The following is a 15,302-nucleotide window of genomic DNA, read 5'->3' on the forward strand; positions in this document are numbered from 1 at the left end:
GTCGCAGGAGGCCCCAGGGGCGAGGCCCTGGTGGGCTCTGGAGGTGGAGCCGAAGGAGGCTTTAGGGGCTGAAGGCCTGGAAGGCTCAGGAAGTGGAGCCCATGGAGGTGGCGCCGTAGGAGGCTCCAGAGGTGAAGCCCTGGAAGGCTCTGGAGGCAGAGCCGAGGGAGGTGACGCCGTGGGAGGTGGCGCTGTAGAAGGCTCCAGGAGTGAAGCCCTGGTAGGCTCTGGAGGCAGAGCCGGGGGAGGTAATGCCGTGGGAGGTGGCGCTGTAGAAGGCTCCAGGAGTGAAGCCCTGGTAGGCTCTGGAGGCAGAGCCGGGGGAGGTGGCGCCGTAGGAGGCTCCAGAGGTGAAGCCCTGGAAGGCTCTGGAGGTGGAGCCGCAGGAGGCTTTAGAGGCGGAGCCGCAGGAGGCTCCAGAGGCGAATCTCTAGAAGGCTCTGGAGTCTTAGGGAGCAGAGCTGTAGGAGGCTCGGGTGGTGGAGCCGTGGAAGGCTCGAGAGGCGGAGCCGTAGGAGGCTCGAGAGGTGAATCTCTAGAAGGCTCTGGAGTCTTAGGGAGCAGAGCTGTAGGAGGCTCGGGTGGTGGAGCCGTGGAAGGCTCAAGAGGCGGAGCCCTAGGAAGCTCTGGAGTCTTTGGGAGCAGAGCCATGAGAGGCTCGGGAGGTGGAGCCAGTAGGAGGCTCTGGAGGGGAGCCGTAGGAGGCTCGGGAGGCAGAGCCATAGGAGCCTCTAGTGGCCGAGCCCTGGGAGGCTCGGGAGGTGGAGCCGTAGGAGGCTCTGGAGGGGAGCCGTAGGAGGCTCGGGAGGCGGAGCCATAGGAGCCTCTAGTGGCCGAGCCCTGGGAGGCTCGAGAGGCTTGAGGGGGAGCCTTGAAAGACTCGAGAGACGAAGCCCTGAGAGGCTTGAGAGGAGGAGGAGCCCTGAAAGACTCGAGAGGGGAGCCCTGAGAGGCTTGAGAGGGGAGGAGCCCTGAGAGACTCGAGGGGCGGAGCCCTGAGAGGCAGAGGAGCCCTGAGAGACTCGAGAGGCGAAGCCGGGAGAGGCTTGAGGGGTGGAGCCATGAAAGACTCGAGAGGGGACGCCCTGAGAGGCGGAGGAGCCCTGAGAGACTCGAGAGGCGAAGCCGTGAGAGGCTTGAGGGGTGGAGCCATGAAAGACTCGAGGGATGGAGCCCTGAAAGACTCGAGAGGCGAAGCCGTGAGAGGCTTGAGGGGTGGAGCCATGAAAGACTCGAGGGATGGAGCCCTGAGAGACTCGAGAGGCGAGCCGTGAGAGGCTTGAGGGATGGAGCCCTGAGAGACTCGAGAGGCGAAGCCGTGAGAGGCTTGAGGGGTGGAGCCATGAAAGACTCGAGGGATGGAGCCCTGAGAGACTCGAGAGGCGAAGCCGTGAGAGGCTTGAGGGGTGGAGCCATGAAAGACTCGAGGGATGGAGCCTTGAGAGACTCGAGGGGCGAAGCCGTGAGAGGCTTGAGGGGTGGAGCCATGAAAGACTCGAGGGATGGAGCCTTGAGAGACTCGAGAGGCGAAGCCGTGAGAGGCTTGAGGGGTGGAGCCATGAAAGACTCGAGGGATGGAGCCCTGAGAGACTCGAGAGGCGAAGCCGTGAGAGGCTTGAGGGGTGGAGCCCTGAGGGACTTGAGGGGTAGAGCTCTGGGAGGCTCGTGAGGGGCCCTTGGAGACTCGTGAGGCGGAGCCCGGGAGGGCTCAGAGGGGCGAGCAGAACCCGGCAGAGCCGTGGGAGACTCTGAGGGCGGAGCAGAACCCGGCAGAGCCGTGGGAGACTCTGAGGGCGGAGCAGAACCCGGCAGAGCCGTGGGAGACTCGGAGGGCGGAGCAGAGGTCTGCAGAGCCGTGGGAGACTCGGAGGGCGGAGCAGAGGTCTGCAGAGCCGTGGGAGACTCGGAGGGCGGAGCAGAGGTCTGCAGAGCCGTGGGAGACTCGGAGGGCGGAGCAGAGGTCTGCAGAGCCGTGGGAGACTCGGAGGGCGGAGCAGAGGTCTTGAGCACCAGACGAGACTGGGGAGAAGGGGCCCTCTTCCTTCTCTTACGTCTTCGGCCAACAGGGGACGTGGCCATGGGGACGGTCGAGGCTACAGGCGCTGGCTCAGGGGGGGTCGAGGCTACAGGCGCTGGCTCGCTGACCGTGGCAGACATGGGCGCTGGCTCACCGGCCGTGGCAGGCAGGGGCGCTGGCTCACCGGCCGTGGCAGGCAGGGGCGCTGGCTCGTTGGCCGTGGCGGGCATGGGCGCCGGCTCGTTGGCCGTGGCGGGCATGGGCGCCGGCTCGTTGGCCGTGGCGGGCATGGGCGCCGGCTCGTTGGCCGTGCCAGGCTTCGAGGCTGGGGCCGTGACAGGCCTCGGGACTGGGGCCGTGTCAGGCTTAGGGACTGGGGCCGTGTCAGGCTTAGGGACTGGGGCCGTGTCAGGCTTAGGGACTGGGGCCGTGTCAGGCTTAGGGACTGGGGCCGTGACAGGCCTCGGGACTGGGGCCGTGGTAGGCTTCGAGACGGGGGTCTTGGTGTGGAGCGCTGGTTCAGTGTCTGCCTCCCCCACAGTGAACGAGGAACCAGAGTACAGTAGGGCGAGGTCAATAAACTGAGCCAGGTTAAGGGGGCAGCGACCACCAGGCATTAATGATGAGGTTGGCTCATTCAGACCACATTGAAAAATGGTCTTCAGAGCCACCTCATTAAAATTCACCTGGTACGCCAGGACACAAAAATCCATAATATAAGCCTCCACGGTTTGGCTCCCTGACGCTAAACCCACGAGTTGGGCCGCTGGGTCCATAATGCCGAGGGCGGGTTATGGGTTACACAACCGCTGCCTCGCAGAAAAACCCCTTGGTCAGCGTCCGAAGAGCCGTCAAACCTCTCAGGGGTTGAAGGCTCACGGCGCTCAGAAATGCGCTGGAGGCATAAGCGGGCTCAGGGGCAGACACAGGTGAAACAGTGTGACATAAATCAGACAACGCACATACCTGCTGCCCCTGGGCCGTGGCGCTTGGTCCTGCCTCCAAACTGTAGCTCCTTGCGCCGAATGTGACGTGCCTCTCCGCTCTAGTGAGCTGCGCTGAAACATCCGCGTGGACGCATTGTGACTGTCTACGGTGAGGTTGGTTATTCTGTAACCCGAGTACACACACACAAGTTGAGACAGTCACAATGTGATGAAAAACTGCTTTTATTCAGTAATAAAAGCAGGCAGAAGTACAAACAGGGTTAATCCAGAGAGAATGGTCAAGGGGGAGCGTAAGGTCGGAGCAGGGGAATCAATGATATAAACAAGAGGGTCGTAGACGGGAAAACAGTTAACAACTAGGGACAAGTGGGAACGGAGACAGGGGAACAAGTTGGCAAGCTAAGAGGTAAAACAGTAGGGAGGTCAAAACTAGACGAGACTAGCAGGGCAACGATACGGGGAACTAAATACAATACAATAACCAACACCCGTGAAACGGAAGTGCTGGGTATTTATAGGGGAAGGTGCAGGTGTGAACAATGAAGGTGATGAGACGAGTGCAGGTGAATCTAATGTGTGGGGATAGGAAGCGCGTGAGTGCAAGTGGTCATAATGTTCAGGCTGGTGCGCGTGAGAAGCGAGCATGAGTCAGAGGGGGGAGAGAGTTTACGAGCGAGAGCTCGTAATAGCAAAAGGAGCGTGAGTGCTCGAGGGAGGAAAAAGAGCTGCACGCTCAAGGGGCGGAGCGAGGGAGCGGGAAGCGAGCATGCTCGCGGAGTGTATGGGTGCGTGCTCGAGGAAGCGGAGATGGGGCAGAGGAAAGGGGTTCGTGACAATTTTAATTTACAGACCCAAATGCATTAAATTATTATGTATGAAATCTACAGTATAATCGTTCCATGGAGACAACTGAAGAACAATTATGAATTTCACTTTTACATGTAATATTTTTCCTGATACAGTCCATGTTTTCATTATTGCCATAAACGACTCATAACAAACTTTAAAGTTGAAAAGACTGTAGTTTTCTGTCGGATGTGTCACAAGTGTGAACTTTCCCGTATATATGATAGTTTCTGCACCACAACACATATGTTTGATCACTTGTAGATGCATGTTTGGTGTCTTTAAAGTAGTGATGGGTCATTCATGAACGATTCGTTCATTTTGAATTAATCTTTTATGTGTCTCAAAAGAACGGAGTAGTCTCAGAGTGTGATTTGTTCATTTTGTGTTGACCATGCATGCGCATTGCACAACCTCCATTCTTTTGTTATGTGAAAACCGCATAGGCGCTGTACAGGAAACAGAAATGATTAGTTCACCTTTCAACTCTTTTGGTCCGAGTCCTTTGTTCTTTTATCACATAACAGACGTATATGCTATGCACTGCTCGAATACGGCTGTCGCGTGACAAAAGAACGAATGACTCGGACAAGAAGATTCAATCCAGAGGTGAACTAATCTCATTATTTGTCCTTGGCTGCATTATATTTTTTTCTTTATTGGGACTATAATCAAAGTTTGCGTTAGTAGACGTGTTAGGGGGGATTTGGCGATTGAACATTTTTACATTTTAGATACATTTTGCTCAAATGAACGAAATGACTTGAATAAAGATTCTTTCATTTTGCTGAATGAGAATCAAAGATCCAAGTCAGTAAAATGATCAGATCTTTCCATCACTAGTGTATATGAAGGTATGTAGAAATAAAAAGAAATGAAAACTTTATTTGAAGATGTTCAGTGACATATGTGCTAAAAGAGAAATATTGAACTGATTTCTAATGATAATGAAGGTCTGATAGACACGATTTTCTAACAGCCGTTGTGAACCATTACAAAATAAACAGTGAGATTTTATATACTAAAACACAACAATACAATCACATCATTTCAGATGTGTATGTTAGTAAGCGTTTGATAATTTAATAAATGTCTGACTATAGTCTATATTTCACCCAGAGGGGCACCTCAGCCCATGTGGGCAAAGGGGCAGTTGCTCATGCCAATGTAGCCACCCCCTGTGTACATACTTGTAAACAAGTATACTACAGAGACATTTCATGTCGGAAAGGGATTTGAGTAAACTTTTTCTACCGGTGAGTGATACTTGAGTGGAGTGTTCTTTTGGGTCGTGAGCGGTTGAGTGGAGCACACTCACATGGAGCGGGTTATTGAGCAGAGTGTCACACCTCTCCGCTTTGCTCAGATCCTCTGGTACAGGTTTCATGTAGACCTAAAAATGACCGTGACTATTTTGACTATCAAATGAGAGTCACTGACTTACTGTCATTTCTGCTACTGTTTATTATTCTGATGCTGTAATGGTGCCAAGAATGAACAAAAACATACAGTATACACTAACTCTTATTAAACATGATATCCTGACAGGGATTTGTTTATAACACAAATGTACACACACACAAACCTTTTCACAGTTTTTGATTTTCATTTAGACATTGTTTAGTTTGTTTAATAAGAGTTTTCCACATGAGGACTGTCACCACAATGTGTTTGATTTTACTATCCTTGTGGGGACATTTTAAGCAGAAAAACTAAAATAAACAGGATTTTTTTTTGTTTATTTGCTTGATCCTTTTGTTTACTGATTTTTCTGATGAATATGTTTATCTATAGACCAAATGTTTTGAATTCTGTAACCAGTAGTAACACAACACTCACATTCAAAAACTCTGCTGTCTTTATTTACATACACACGCCTGCAGCTATAGACTCTCTTACAATAAAGGTCAATGTCACCATCAGAAGAGAAATCTGTTGGCTGAGAGAGGAAACATATTTCATTAGGAAGAAACACAATGAACACAATGTTTTGAGTGATACACGCACACTTGATGGGAGGAGCTGAAGAACATATGCAGAATATCAGTATGAACTGATGGGGGGGTTGGGGTGAATCCTTTAGCGTTTTTCTGTTTTTGATTTCTCTCATAGTTGATTTGTTGACTGTTTTATGTCCAGATAAACTGGTTTTGGTTAAACAGAATCTGAGCTGGACAGAAGCTCTGAGATACGGCAATAAATCATTTGGATCTTGTGTCAGTTCACTCTGAACAGATTCAGCATTGGGTGATGAATGTGGTTAAAAATGCCTCAACTGCTGAAGTGTGGTTGGGTTTACACCACTATTGTGCCATGAACATGTGGATCTGGTTGAGTGGGGTCGGTTGTGTGTTATCAGAACTGCGCTGCTAGTCACAGGACAGGAGTGGAAGACTTCAGTGATGCTGTGAGAGTTGGAGCAGTTCAGTCTGGAGGAGATCAGCGCTGGATCAGCCTTCCTCAAACTTACAAACTCAACTTCAATCTGCACCAACTATGAAGGTACTAAAGATTTATGTATCGATGAAGACATTCTTTTCTCCCAATGTTCTGTTCAAATATCTTTCATATGTTTTGGGTATTTTGTATCTTGATCAATCCATATTTAGACACCCATGTATTTTATATAATTTTTTATTTAAATTGATTTTAGAGTTTAGAGTTTAGAAAACAAACCTGTAAAACAGACATACAGACGTATCTACTTTGGGAACAGGCCGTGCCAGCCACGTCCCTTTCTCTCATATTTCTCCCCAAAGAGTGAAAAAGTTTTCGGCTGGGGCCACATGTATTTGCATCAGGGAAGGTGTTCTTTCCCAGGAGTAAAAGACATCGTGGCGACCACATCCTGCCTGAAGGGTAGGTTAACATTTGAGATTATGTGGAAGAGGTGCCATTGTTGGTCCTAACCGGAGGGGAGGAGCTCCACAATCTTAAAGGGAGCTCTGCCCAAGGAAGACACAGATCTACCGACAAGGAAACCGTACTGCAGAAAATACATCACGGGGGGTTATCACAGGTAACCAGCACATGTGAAGCACTTACCCCAGTGCAGGGCATCCTAGCACACATAATGGGCCCGGCTACGAATTCCTCCACCGAATTTGCCAGCCACAGGTCTAGGGAGGAAGGACATCCAGGGTCCACCGTCTCGTGGACTCACATGGGTTAAAAAGTGCACGTCTTCCCCTCCCAGAGGGGAAAGGCACTGTACGCAAGTGGTACACCCGGCCAGCTGCCCCGGATACTTACCTGTTCTTACCTGACAACACACAGGACGAAATCGGCTCAACCCGGAGATTATAAAATCTTGTGCGTAGGTATTGGGTGTTGCCCAGACCGCTGCCCTGCAGATGTCTGCTAGAGTGGCGCCATTGGTTAGAGCCCAAGAGGACGCTACACTCCTCGTGGAGTGTGCTCATAATCCGAAAGGGGAATTCACGGATGAAGCTTCTTTGCCATAGAGATGTTCACAACTGTTGTAAAGCCATCTTTCAAAAAGTTCAACAATACATTTTAAATGCACTTATTTTTTCCAGTTTCATTTGAACTTTTATTTTAAGTTTTAAATCAAGGTGTCTTACTTTATTGTATAAGCTTAACCCTAACCATGTTTACCGAAACTTATTCCATACTACCACCTAGCATCCAAACAGCGGTAATACCTGTGTTCCTCGTTTTCCTGCAGGTTTTTTTTTCCCGACCAATGTATCTAAAAAATTATACTTTAGGAACCGGTATCGAAGTCAAGATATTGGTATCGGTATTGTTATCGAAAATTTTGGAATGATACCCACACCTACCTACCAGACACCGCAACGATAAGGCTGGGTCTAAGGCTGGGTCTGATAAGGGGACAGGGACAGGCCGAAGGGGAGGACATTGTGCTGATACGGCTGGCTGTCGAACGCGAACCGTAGGAAGGGTCGGTGTTGATGCAAGATAGAGACGTGGAAGTACGCGTCCTTCAGGTCTACCGCTGCGAATTAATCCTGATGCCAGGCGCATGTGTTGTAGAAATTTTGATACTCATTGATCAGTAATAGTCATTACAGGGGAATGCCTCTGTGTCTGAGGGATGCAGAGGGGGAGGATCTGCTTCTGTCAGAAAACCTTGGGATAAAAGAGTATAAAATACAAGTCAGCCCTCCCTTTCGGGGTCCCACTCACGGCACAGATTAACTCTTGTGTAATGACCGGGTCCTTCTTGCAAGAATAAATAATTTTAAAAGACTGTTTGAGTCAGAGTGTCTCTTACGCAGTGATAATGGTTGGTTGATAATTCTTTGCCACAACACATGTTAAAATGTGTTTTTGCGTGAGCAGCTTTAATGGGAGTTTGTGCAAGGCCCGGTTGAGAACTCGCAAGTCCAGGATCGTTCGCAAGCTGCCTTTTTTTGGGTACGATGAAGTAAGGGCTGTAGAAACCCTTCTTCATCTCAGATGGAGGGACGGGCTATATCGCATCTTTGAGTAAAAGAGTCACGATCTCTGCACGTAGGGTGCTGGCATTTTTGCTGTGCACCGTGGTGAAGAGGATACAGCCGAAGGGAGGCGGGGGCCTGGTGATCTGAATCGCATAGTCGAGTCAGATTGTCCTGACCAACTAGCGCGACAGATTGGGAAGTGAGAGCCACGCGTCCAAGCTCTGTGCGAGGGGCACTAAGGGGACGATCGATTTTGATGTACCCAGCGGGACTTCGCAGCGGGGTGGAGCAGGTAGTGTTGCGTCGGGAGGCAGAAGCTTGTTAGTGACTGAGGAGGATGTCCTGTGTAGGCATCCTCTGGCCAGAACTGGCCGGCAGGGAAACAGCAGTCATGGGTCCGGAGGCAAGGGGTCCGTGTCTGGGGAGCCGGGACTGCCGGTATTTGGAGGTTGCCGTATATATATATATATAAAATAAAAATACAAGCTTTAATAAGAATAACTAGAGATGCAAATTGCGCAGATTGAGTAGTAAGCGGTTAAAAACTAAGCATTAATATACAGATTCATTGTTCACCAAATAATGATAGGTTTATTAAGCTATTACAAAGACAATAACATTGTGGAGAGTGTTCTCCACAATGATTGCTGTTTTGCCTTTAGCTCTGCCCCAACTTCTGACCTGAGACTGCTTGCCTGAACTACTGTGATGTATGGCTCTGCAACTCTGCAAATGGATACTATTGAAAAAGAAGAGCTTGCACTTCATTGATAACATTGTGGGGGCCCTATGAGTGGGTGCCGATCCTACTTTGTCTCACAAATGTCCCTGCCACTTTTCAGTGATACATGGAGGGATGCCTATATGAAGAGATGATTTCTGCACCCCTACCTGGATGATGTGCTGGTTTTCATTAGGGATTTTGACAAGCACACTGAGGATATCAGAAGAGTACTTCAATGCCAGAAACTGTGCGATATCAAGCTGAGGACCAAGAAATGTGTTTTTCAAGCGGGAAGTCTGTTATGTTGGTTGTGACATCTTTGAACAGGGGTACATCTTGAACCCCAAAGAAATTGAGGCTGTACTGGTACTTAAGCATAAAACACCCACCACTGTCTGGTGGGTGTTTAAGTAAGAAAGCTCATGGGTTTATTCATTTATTGCAGGTTGTACATTGCTGACTTCACACACATTGTAAAGCCTCTATGTGAACTGTTGACAAAACCCCAAATGGAAAGGAAGAACAAGTCAAAGAATAGAGAAAGCCCTTCCTCACAACCACTTCTATCACAACCAGTCAAGTGGATAGAAATATATCAAACCCACCCTGTCAAACCCACCCATTGTGGCATATCCAGACATTGAGAGGCCATTTGTACTACAAGTAGATGCCTCAGAACAAGGATTAGGGGCGGTATTGTACCAACGGATGGAAGGTCAGCTCTGAGTAGTAGGCTATGGGTCACAAACACTGACTCCTGCAGAGAAGAACTTAATTTGCACTCTGTAAAGCTGGAGTTCCTGGCACTTAAATGGGCCATCACAGAGCATTTCCGTGACTTCCTGTTCCATGCTCCACACTTCATGGTCTACAGTGATGACAACCTGCTGACATCTGCCATGAAATCTACAAACCTCAATGCCACAGGTCAACATTGGGTAGAGGAATTGGCTATCTATCTCTTTACTCTCAAATAGAGACCTGGAAAAGGTCCATTAAAGATTTCGACAAAGAATGTTCCCAGGTGTGCAAACCAGAAGTTCTAAAGTAAATTAGAGGAGCTCTGAAAGCCTAAGAAAAGGGATGCTTGACTTTTTCTCTATCACCTGCAACACATATGCCTTACTGTATGCGTTACCTAAAGAGCTGATTGATACATCAGAGATGAACATTCCTGAACCTAGCTAGTTGTCCTTTTAAAGCTTCAAAGAGATGATCTGCTAAAACTTATATGAATACATGGGACATTTGGGAGCTGAGAATGAGAGAGGATGGAGCATTGTCACGAAAGTGTGTCGATATTTAAGACAAAAGGAGCCCAACAGAACAACAAGAACTCCAATCCAAACAATTTCAATCGACTACATGCACCTGGAGAAAAGAAAAGGGGGGAGTAGAATACATCCTCGAGATTATAGCCTATTTCACTTAGATCATGCAGGCATATGAAACCAGAAATAAATCTGGGATGACAGCTGATTTCATACTGCGCTTTGGAATCCCATCAAAAACCCACTAAGACAAAGGAAAGGAGTTTGAGAATAACCACTTCCAAAAGTTGCAGAGCTACTGTGGGATAAGGGATTCTTGAATAACCCCTTATTATCCCCAAGCCAACCCTGCAGAACATTGTTAGTGATGTTGAGGACAATGGAGTCAAAAAAGTCAAATTAGGTGGATCATCTCAAAAAAGTTGTCCAACTTTTTATTTTATTTATTTATTTATTGTGAGTTTGTGTGGTTTTCTAGTTTTACAATTATTTTGTCATCATCAGAATTGTATGCTGTGTTTTTTTATACTATATTTCTGTTGACCTTGAGCACTTTTGAAGGTTTGAATCTGTGGATAATAATAAGATGATGGGTACTCGGGATCCCTGCAATGCACCGTGACACGAATGAATGATTCCCTCTTTGAACTGTTGCCCTCTGGCCGGCGCTACAGAGCACAAGAACATTTTTTACCCTCAGGCCATTTTCCTCATGAACAATTAAACTACCTCAGGACTCCCCCATAGTGCAATAATGTAAATGCATATCTCATATACATATGTAAATTCACATATTTAATTCAATAACTGTACATACCCCTACCTTGCACATACATTAGCAATTGCACATGTACATACACCATTCTGTTATACGTCCTATTATGTGTCTATTTATACTCCTACCTTGTTTTATATTCTGTCTCATTGTAATGTTCTGTGTGCACTTGTTTCTCCTATAACCAAAAGAATCTCTTGTGTACATGAGAAGCTCATTCTGATACTGAATTATGCAAATTAATCTGTTAATGTTTGCTGCTTTATTTATGCTGTCGCTCTTTTATTTGTTGTCACAGCTCATATTTGAATCACTACCTTGTTTTTGGTTGTGACCGTCATTGTGGTTACCCGTTCTTTGTTCAATTTCACTAGAAGTATTGTTTACTTGCGCCTGAAGAACTGTGATGGTTTCTGCAGAATCTTGTGGGTACAGATTCCATGTAGGCCTGAACATGACGTGACTATTTTGTCTATCAAATGAGAGTCCCTGACTAACTGTAATGTTCATAATTCTGAAAGTGTAATGAATTAAGAAAAGCACTTAAACACAACACAAATAATTGTTATTTGTTTAACTTAAAGGTAATATCCTGACTGGGATTTGTTTATAACACCTGCACACACACACACACTCACGCACACACACGCACGCAAGCACACACTCACGCACACAAACACGCACACACACACACTTTTCTATCACTATGGGGATTTTCCATTGATTAATAATGTTTTTTAATACTGTGTTAATGATATTTTCTACCCTGAGACCCTCAGACAAACCTTTCAGGTGATTTCAGATTTTACAGTCTTAAAGACAAATGTTTCTATTTATTATTTTATTTTATGTATTATTATTATTATGATTATTCGTTTGTTTCTTTGGTTACTGAGTTTCCTGATGAATATCTGTAGACCAAATGTTTTGAATTTAGTTTCCGGTTATAACACATGCACATTCACAAACTCTTTATCTTTCCTATTCAAATCAAGCAGCCTGAGAGTCACAACATATTCTTATTTTAACACAACACAACACACACACACACACACACACACACACCTACAGCTGAACACTCTGAACACACACTAAAGGTCAATGTCATCATCAGAAGAGAAATCTATTGGCTGAGAAAACAAAAAAACCTAATGAGGAAGAAACACAATGAACACAATGTTTTGCGTGATACACGCACACTTGATGGGAGGAGCTGAAGAACAGATCCAGAATATCAGTATGAACTGATGAAGGAAGAAGACACAGACACACAGGAATTAAGAGAGAAACAGACACAACTAGAGGACGAGAAACTCTCATGATCTTTCATTAAACCAGTAAGACCTGTTATAATGTCACTGTCTTCTTCATTATTTTCTGTTATCATTTTATGGTTTTCATGATCTCATTTGATTGCTAAAACCTGTTCATTAATCTTGAATTAATCTCTGAACTTCATACTTTCATATCTGAGATTTTAATGGTCTGTATCTCCTCAGAAATGGAGCAAAAAACATTCATCACTTTTATTCTCTCAGGTGAGTGAGTGTGTATTATTTTTTCTTTGGATTTACTAACATCAGTCTCATCGCTGTGAATTATTTGTGTTTGTCTCAATATTTTTCCTCTTCTCAGCTGTCTTCAGTTCATCTGCATGTGTTCCACGTCAGTATCACTTTGTGAATCAGAATTTGAGCTGGACTGAAGCTCAGAGATACTGCAGAGAGAATTACACAGATCTGGCCACCATCAACAACAAGAATGACATAGAAGATCTGCTGAAGAGTGTGAATGATGGTCAGATTCAACATGTCTGGATTGGACTGCAGAAGACAGACAGTTATAAATGGAAGTGGTCTCTGGGTGACCCTGCGTTCTACACAGGAAATAATTCACAGTATCGTAACTGGACACCGACTCAACCGAATCATGATGGTGACTGTAGTAACATGAATCCTGGACAATGGAATGATAATCCTTGTAATAACAATTTACCTTTCATATGTTACAATGGTGAGTGCAGCAGTCTGTGGTGTGAATTATGTGCTGTACACAATCTCTTCATCTTTTAAATAATTTGCTTTTAAAAACATTTGATTGAACAGTGAGAAACAGTGTGATTTATTTACTTCATTATTTGTTCAATGTTAAAATGCTTTCTCCTATCCCAGTTTAATATGCAGTCAAATATACATAAGACATTCACAGGTTGATTTATGTCACTTTCAACATTGCTCTGTTTGAGCGGCTCGGCCAATCTGATGCAGCGTCATTGATTCAACCAGTGTTGTGAGTTTGGGGTGGGACGATCTGTTTATTTGACCAATGACAAAGAGAGGGTGTATTCAGAAAGCTTTTTGTAAAACATTTTTGCAACTGCATGTTGTGACATAATGGTGCAGAAATCACATAATTTGTCTCTTAATTACTGTAAATCAAAAGCAAGATTTGTTTATTTATTCTCTTATAAAGACAGCAGTAAAGGATTCATCCCTGTACTTCAGACAATGACGTGGAGAGCTGCTCAGATTTACTGCAGAGAGCATCACACAGATCTGGTCAGTGTGAGGAACCAGAATGAGAATGAACAGATTAATAATATCAGGATTAATGCATTCACAACATCTGGAGTCTGGATCGGTCTGTTCAGAGACTCATGGGAGTGGTCAGATCAGAGTAACTCCTCATTCAGAAACTGGAGGTCAAACATACCTGATAATGTTGGGGGGAATGAAAACTGTGCATTGGTTTGGGTCAAGTCAGACCGTGGACAATGGGGTGACTTGAGCTGTGATAGTAAATCTCAGTTTGTCTGTCATGAAGGTGAGTAGATCTTCTCACACCCAAAACAATATTCTGGTGTAAACCTGATGAAGTCCTTCCTCCTTAAATATAATCCTTTAAAGTGTTTCTGTTTTTGATCTCTGGATGTTTTGGTCTGTTTTTTTGTTTTTTTTTGTCCAGATAAACTGGTTTTGGTTCAACAGAATCTGAGCTGGAATGAAGCTCTGAGATACTGCAGAGAGAATCATGTGGATCTGGTGTCAGTTAACTCTGAACAGATTCAGCGTCGGGTGATGAATGTGGCCAGAAAAGCCTCCACTGCTGAAGTGTGGTTGGGTCTACGTCACTCCTGCACTCTGGGCATCTGGTTTTGGGTGAATGGAGAGATCTTGTGTTATCAGAACTGGGCTGCAGGTAACGGGACAGGAGTGGAAGACTGCAGTGATGCTGTGAGAGTTGGAGCAGTTCAGTCTGGAGGAGATCAGCGCTGGATCAGCCTTCCTCAAACTCACAAACTCAACTTCATCTGCACCAACTATGATGAGTGACTGTCAGTATGTTTACATGCACAGTTTTATAATTCAGGTGGTTTTTGTGTAATTGAGCTGCATGACACAATGTTTTATCAAATATCTGAAGGAATGATGTCAGCTGAGGAAGTTTTAAATGCATGTTGTGCGTCACCTCTGTCTTTCTGGAGTGTAAATACACACAATGCCAAAGTCAATTATGCAGCTATTAACACATATAAAGCCGAGCTGTAATCGCATTATCTAGATCTGTTAGTCTGACTTTACATTCCTAATATTTCAGTCAGAATAAATAGTTTATATGAAGAATTATTTTTAGTCAGACTGAAATGTATCTTTTAAAGCACGTGTGAATGAGGTGTGGAAGGAGGTTGGATTGTCATCAAATTGTTTGTGTCTAAACATTTCATTTTAATAATTTGTTTGACATTTCCTGTTTTTCTCCCTTTTTTTTGTTTTGCATGAAGATTAAATCAAGCTGTATTTCATCATCTCTACCTCCATCAGTGGAGCTACTTTCATGTTTTATTATTATTTGTTCAGTAATTGATCTTGTTTTTCTGTGTGTTCATTACTCTTTTGTTGGTTTGGGGAGGACTTATACTTGTCTTTGTAATGTTGCAGTCATATTTGAATAATGAAGTCTTGAAATAATGATGAAGTCAAACACAGCAGATCTGCTACTCGTCTCATAAAGACTTGATGAAGACAATTTTCTCCTAATGTTCTGCTCAATATTTTTATATGTAATATCTTTTATTTTTCATTACAGTTTTTGCTGTTTTGTGTTTGAAATGTGTGGAAATAAATATCCTGAATAACACAGAGATTGTCAGTTGATTTCAATGTATGATTTCATATATCGGCTCCCAAAAAGCATTTGGACACTGAATTCACACTTAAAGGGATAGTTTACCCAAACATGACAATTTTCTCATCATTTATTCCCCCTCATGATATTCAAGGTGTGAATGACTTTCT

General features: G+C 45.2%; 1 protein-coding gene across 4 annotated transcripts in view; it reads left to right on the forward strand.

Annotated features, from left to right (window-relative positions):
- The first annotated feature begins 12,275 nt into the window (after nucleotides 1–12,275).
- The window catches only part of LOC127646650 (C-type mannose receptor 2-like), a 365,416-nt gene continuing 362,389 nt past the window's right edge, over nucleotides 12,276–15,302 (forward strand). For 3 of the 4 annotated variants that reach the window (XR_007970950.1, XM_052130480.1, XM_052130690.1), the window contains exon 1: nucleotides 12,279–12,344. Coding sequence is in view for 1 of the 4 variants with exons in the window: in XM_052130608.1 (XP_051986568.1) it covers nucleotides 12,509–12,545; nucleotides 12,643–13,020; nucleotides 13,480–13,830; nucleotides 13,972–14,339 (1,134 nt within the window). In the remaining 3 variants the exon portion in view is untranslated. Of the gene's footprint in view, nucleotides 12,345–12,506; nucleotides 12,546–12,642; nucleotides 13,021–13,479; nucleotides 13,831–13,971; nucleotides 15,134–15,302 lie in introns of those variants that run through there. The other variant, XM_052130608.1, reaches the window with a different exon arrangement.

The sequence above is a fragment of the Xyrauchen texanus genome, chromosome 1 (assembly GCF_025860055.1).
Source record: "Xyrauchen texanus isolate HMW12.3.18 chromosome 1, RBS_HiC_50CHRs, whole genome shotgun sequence".
In the NCBI taxonomy this organism is placed as follows: Eukaryota; Metazoa; Chordata; class Actinopteri; order Cypriniformes; family Catostomidae; genus Xyrauchen; species Xyrauchen texanus.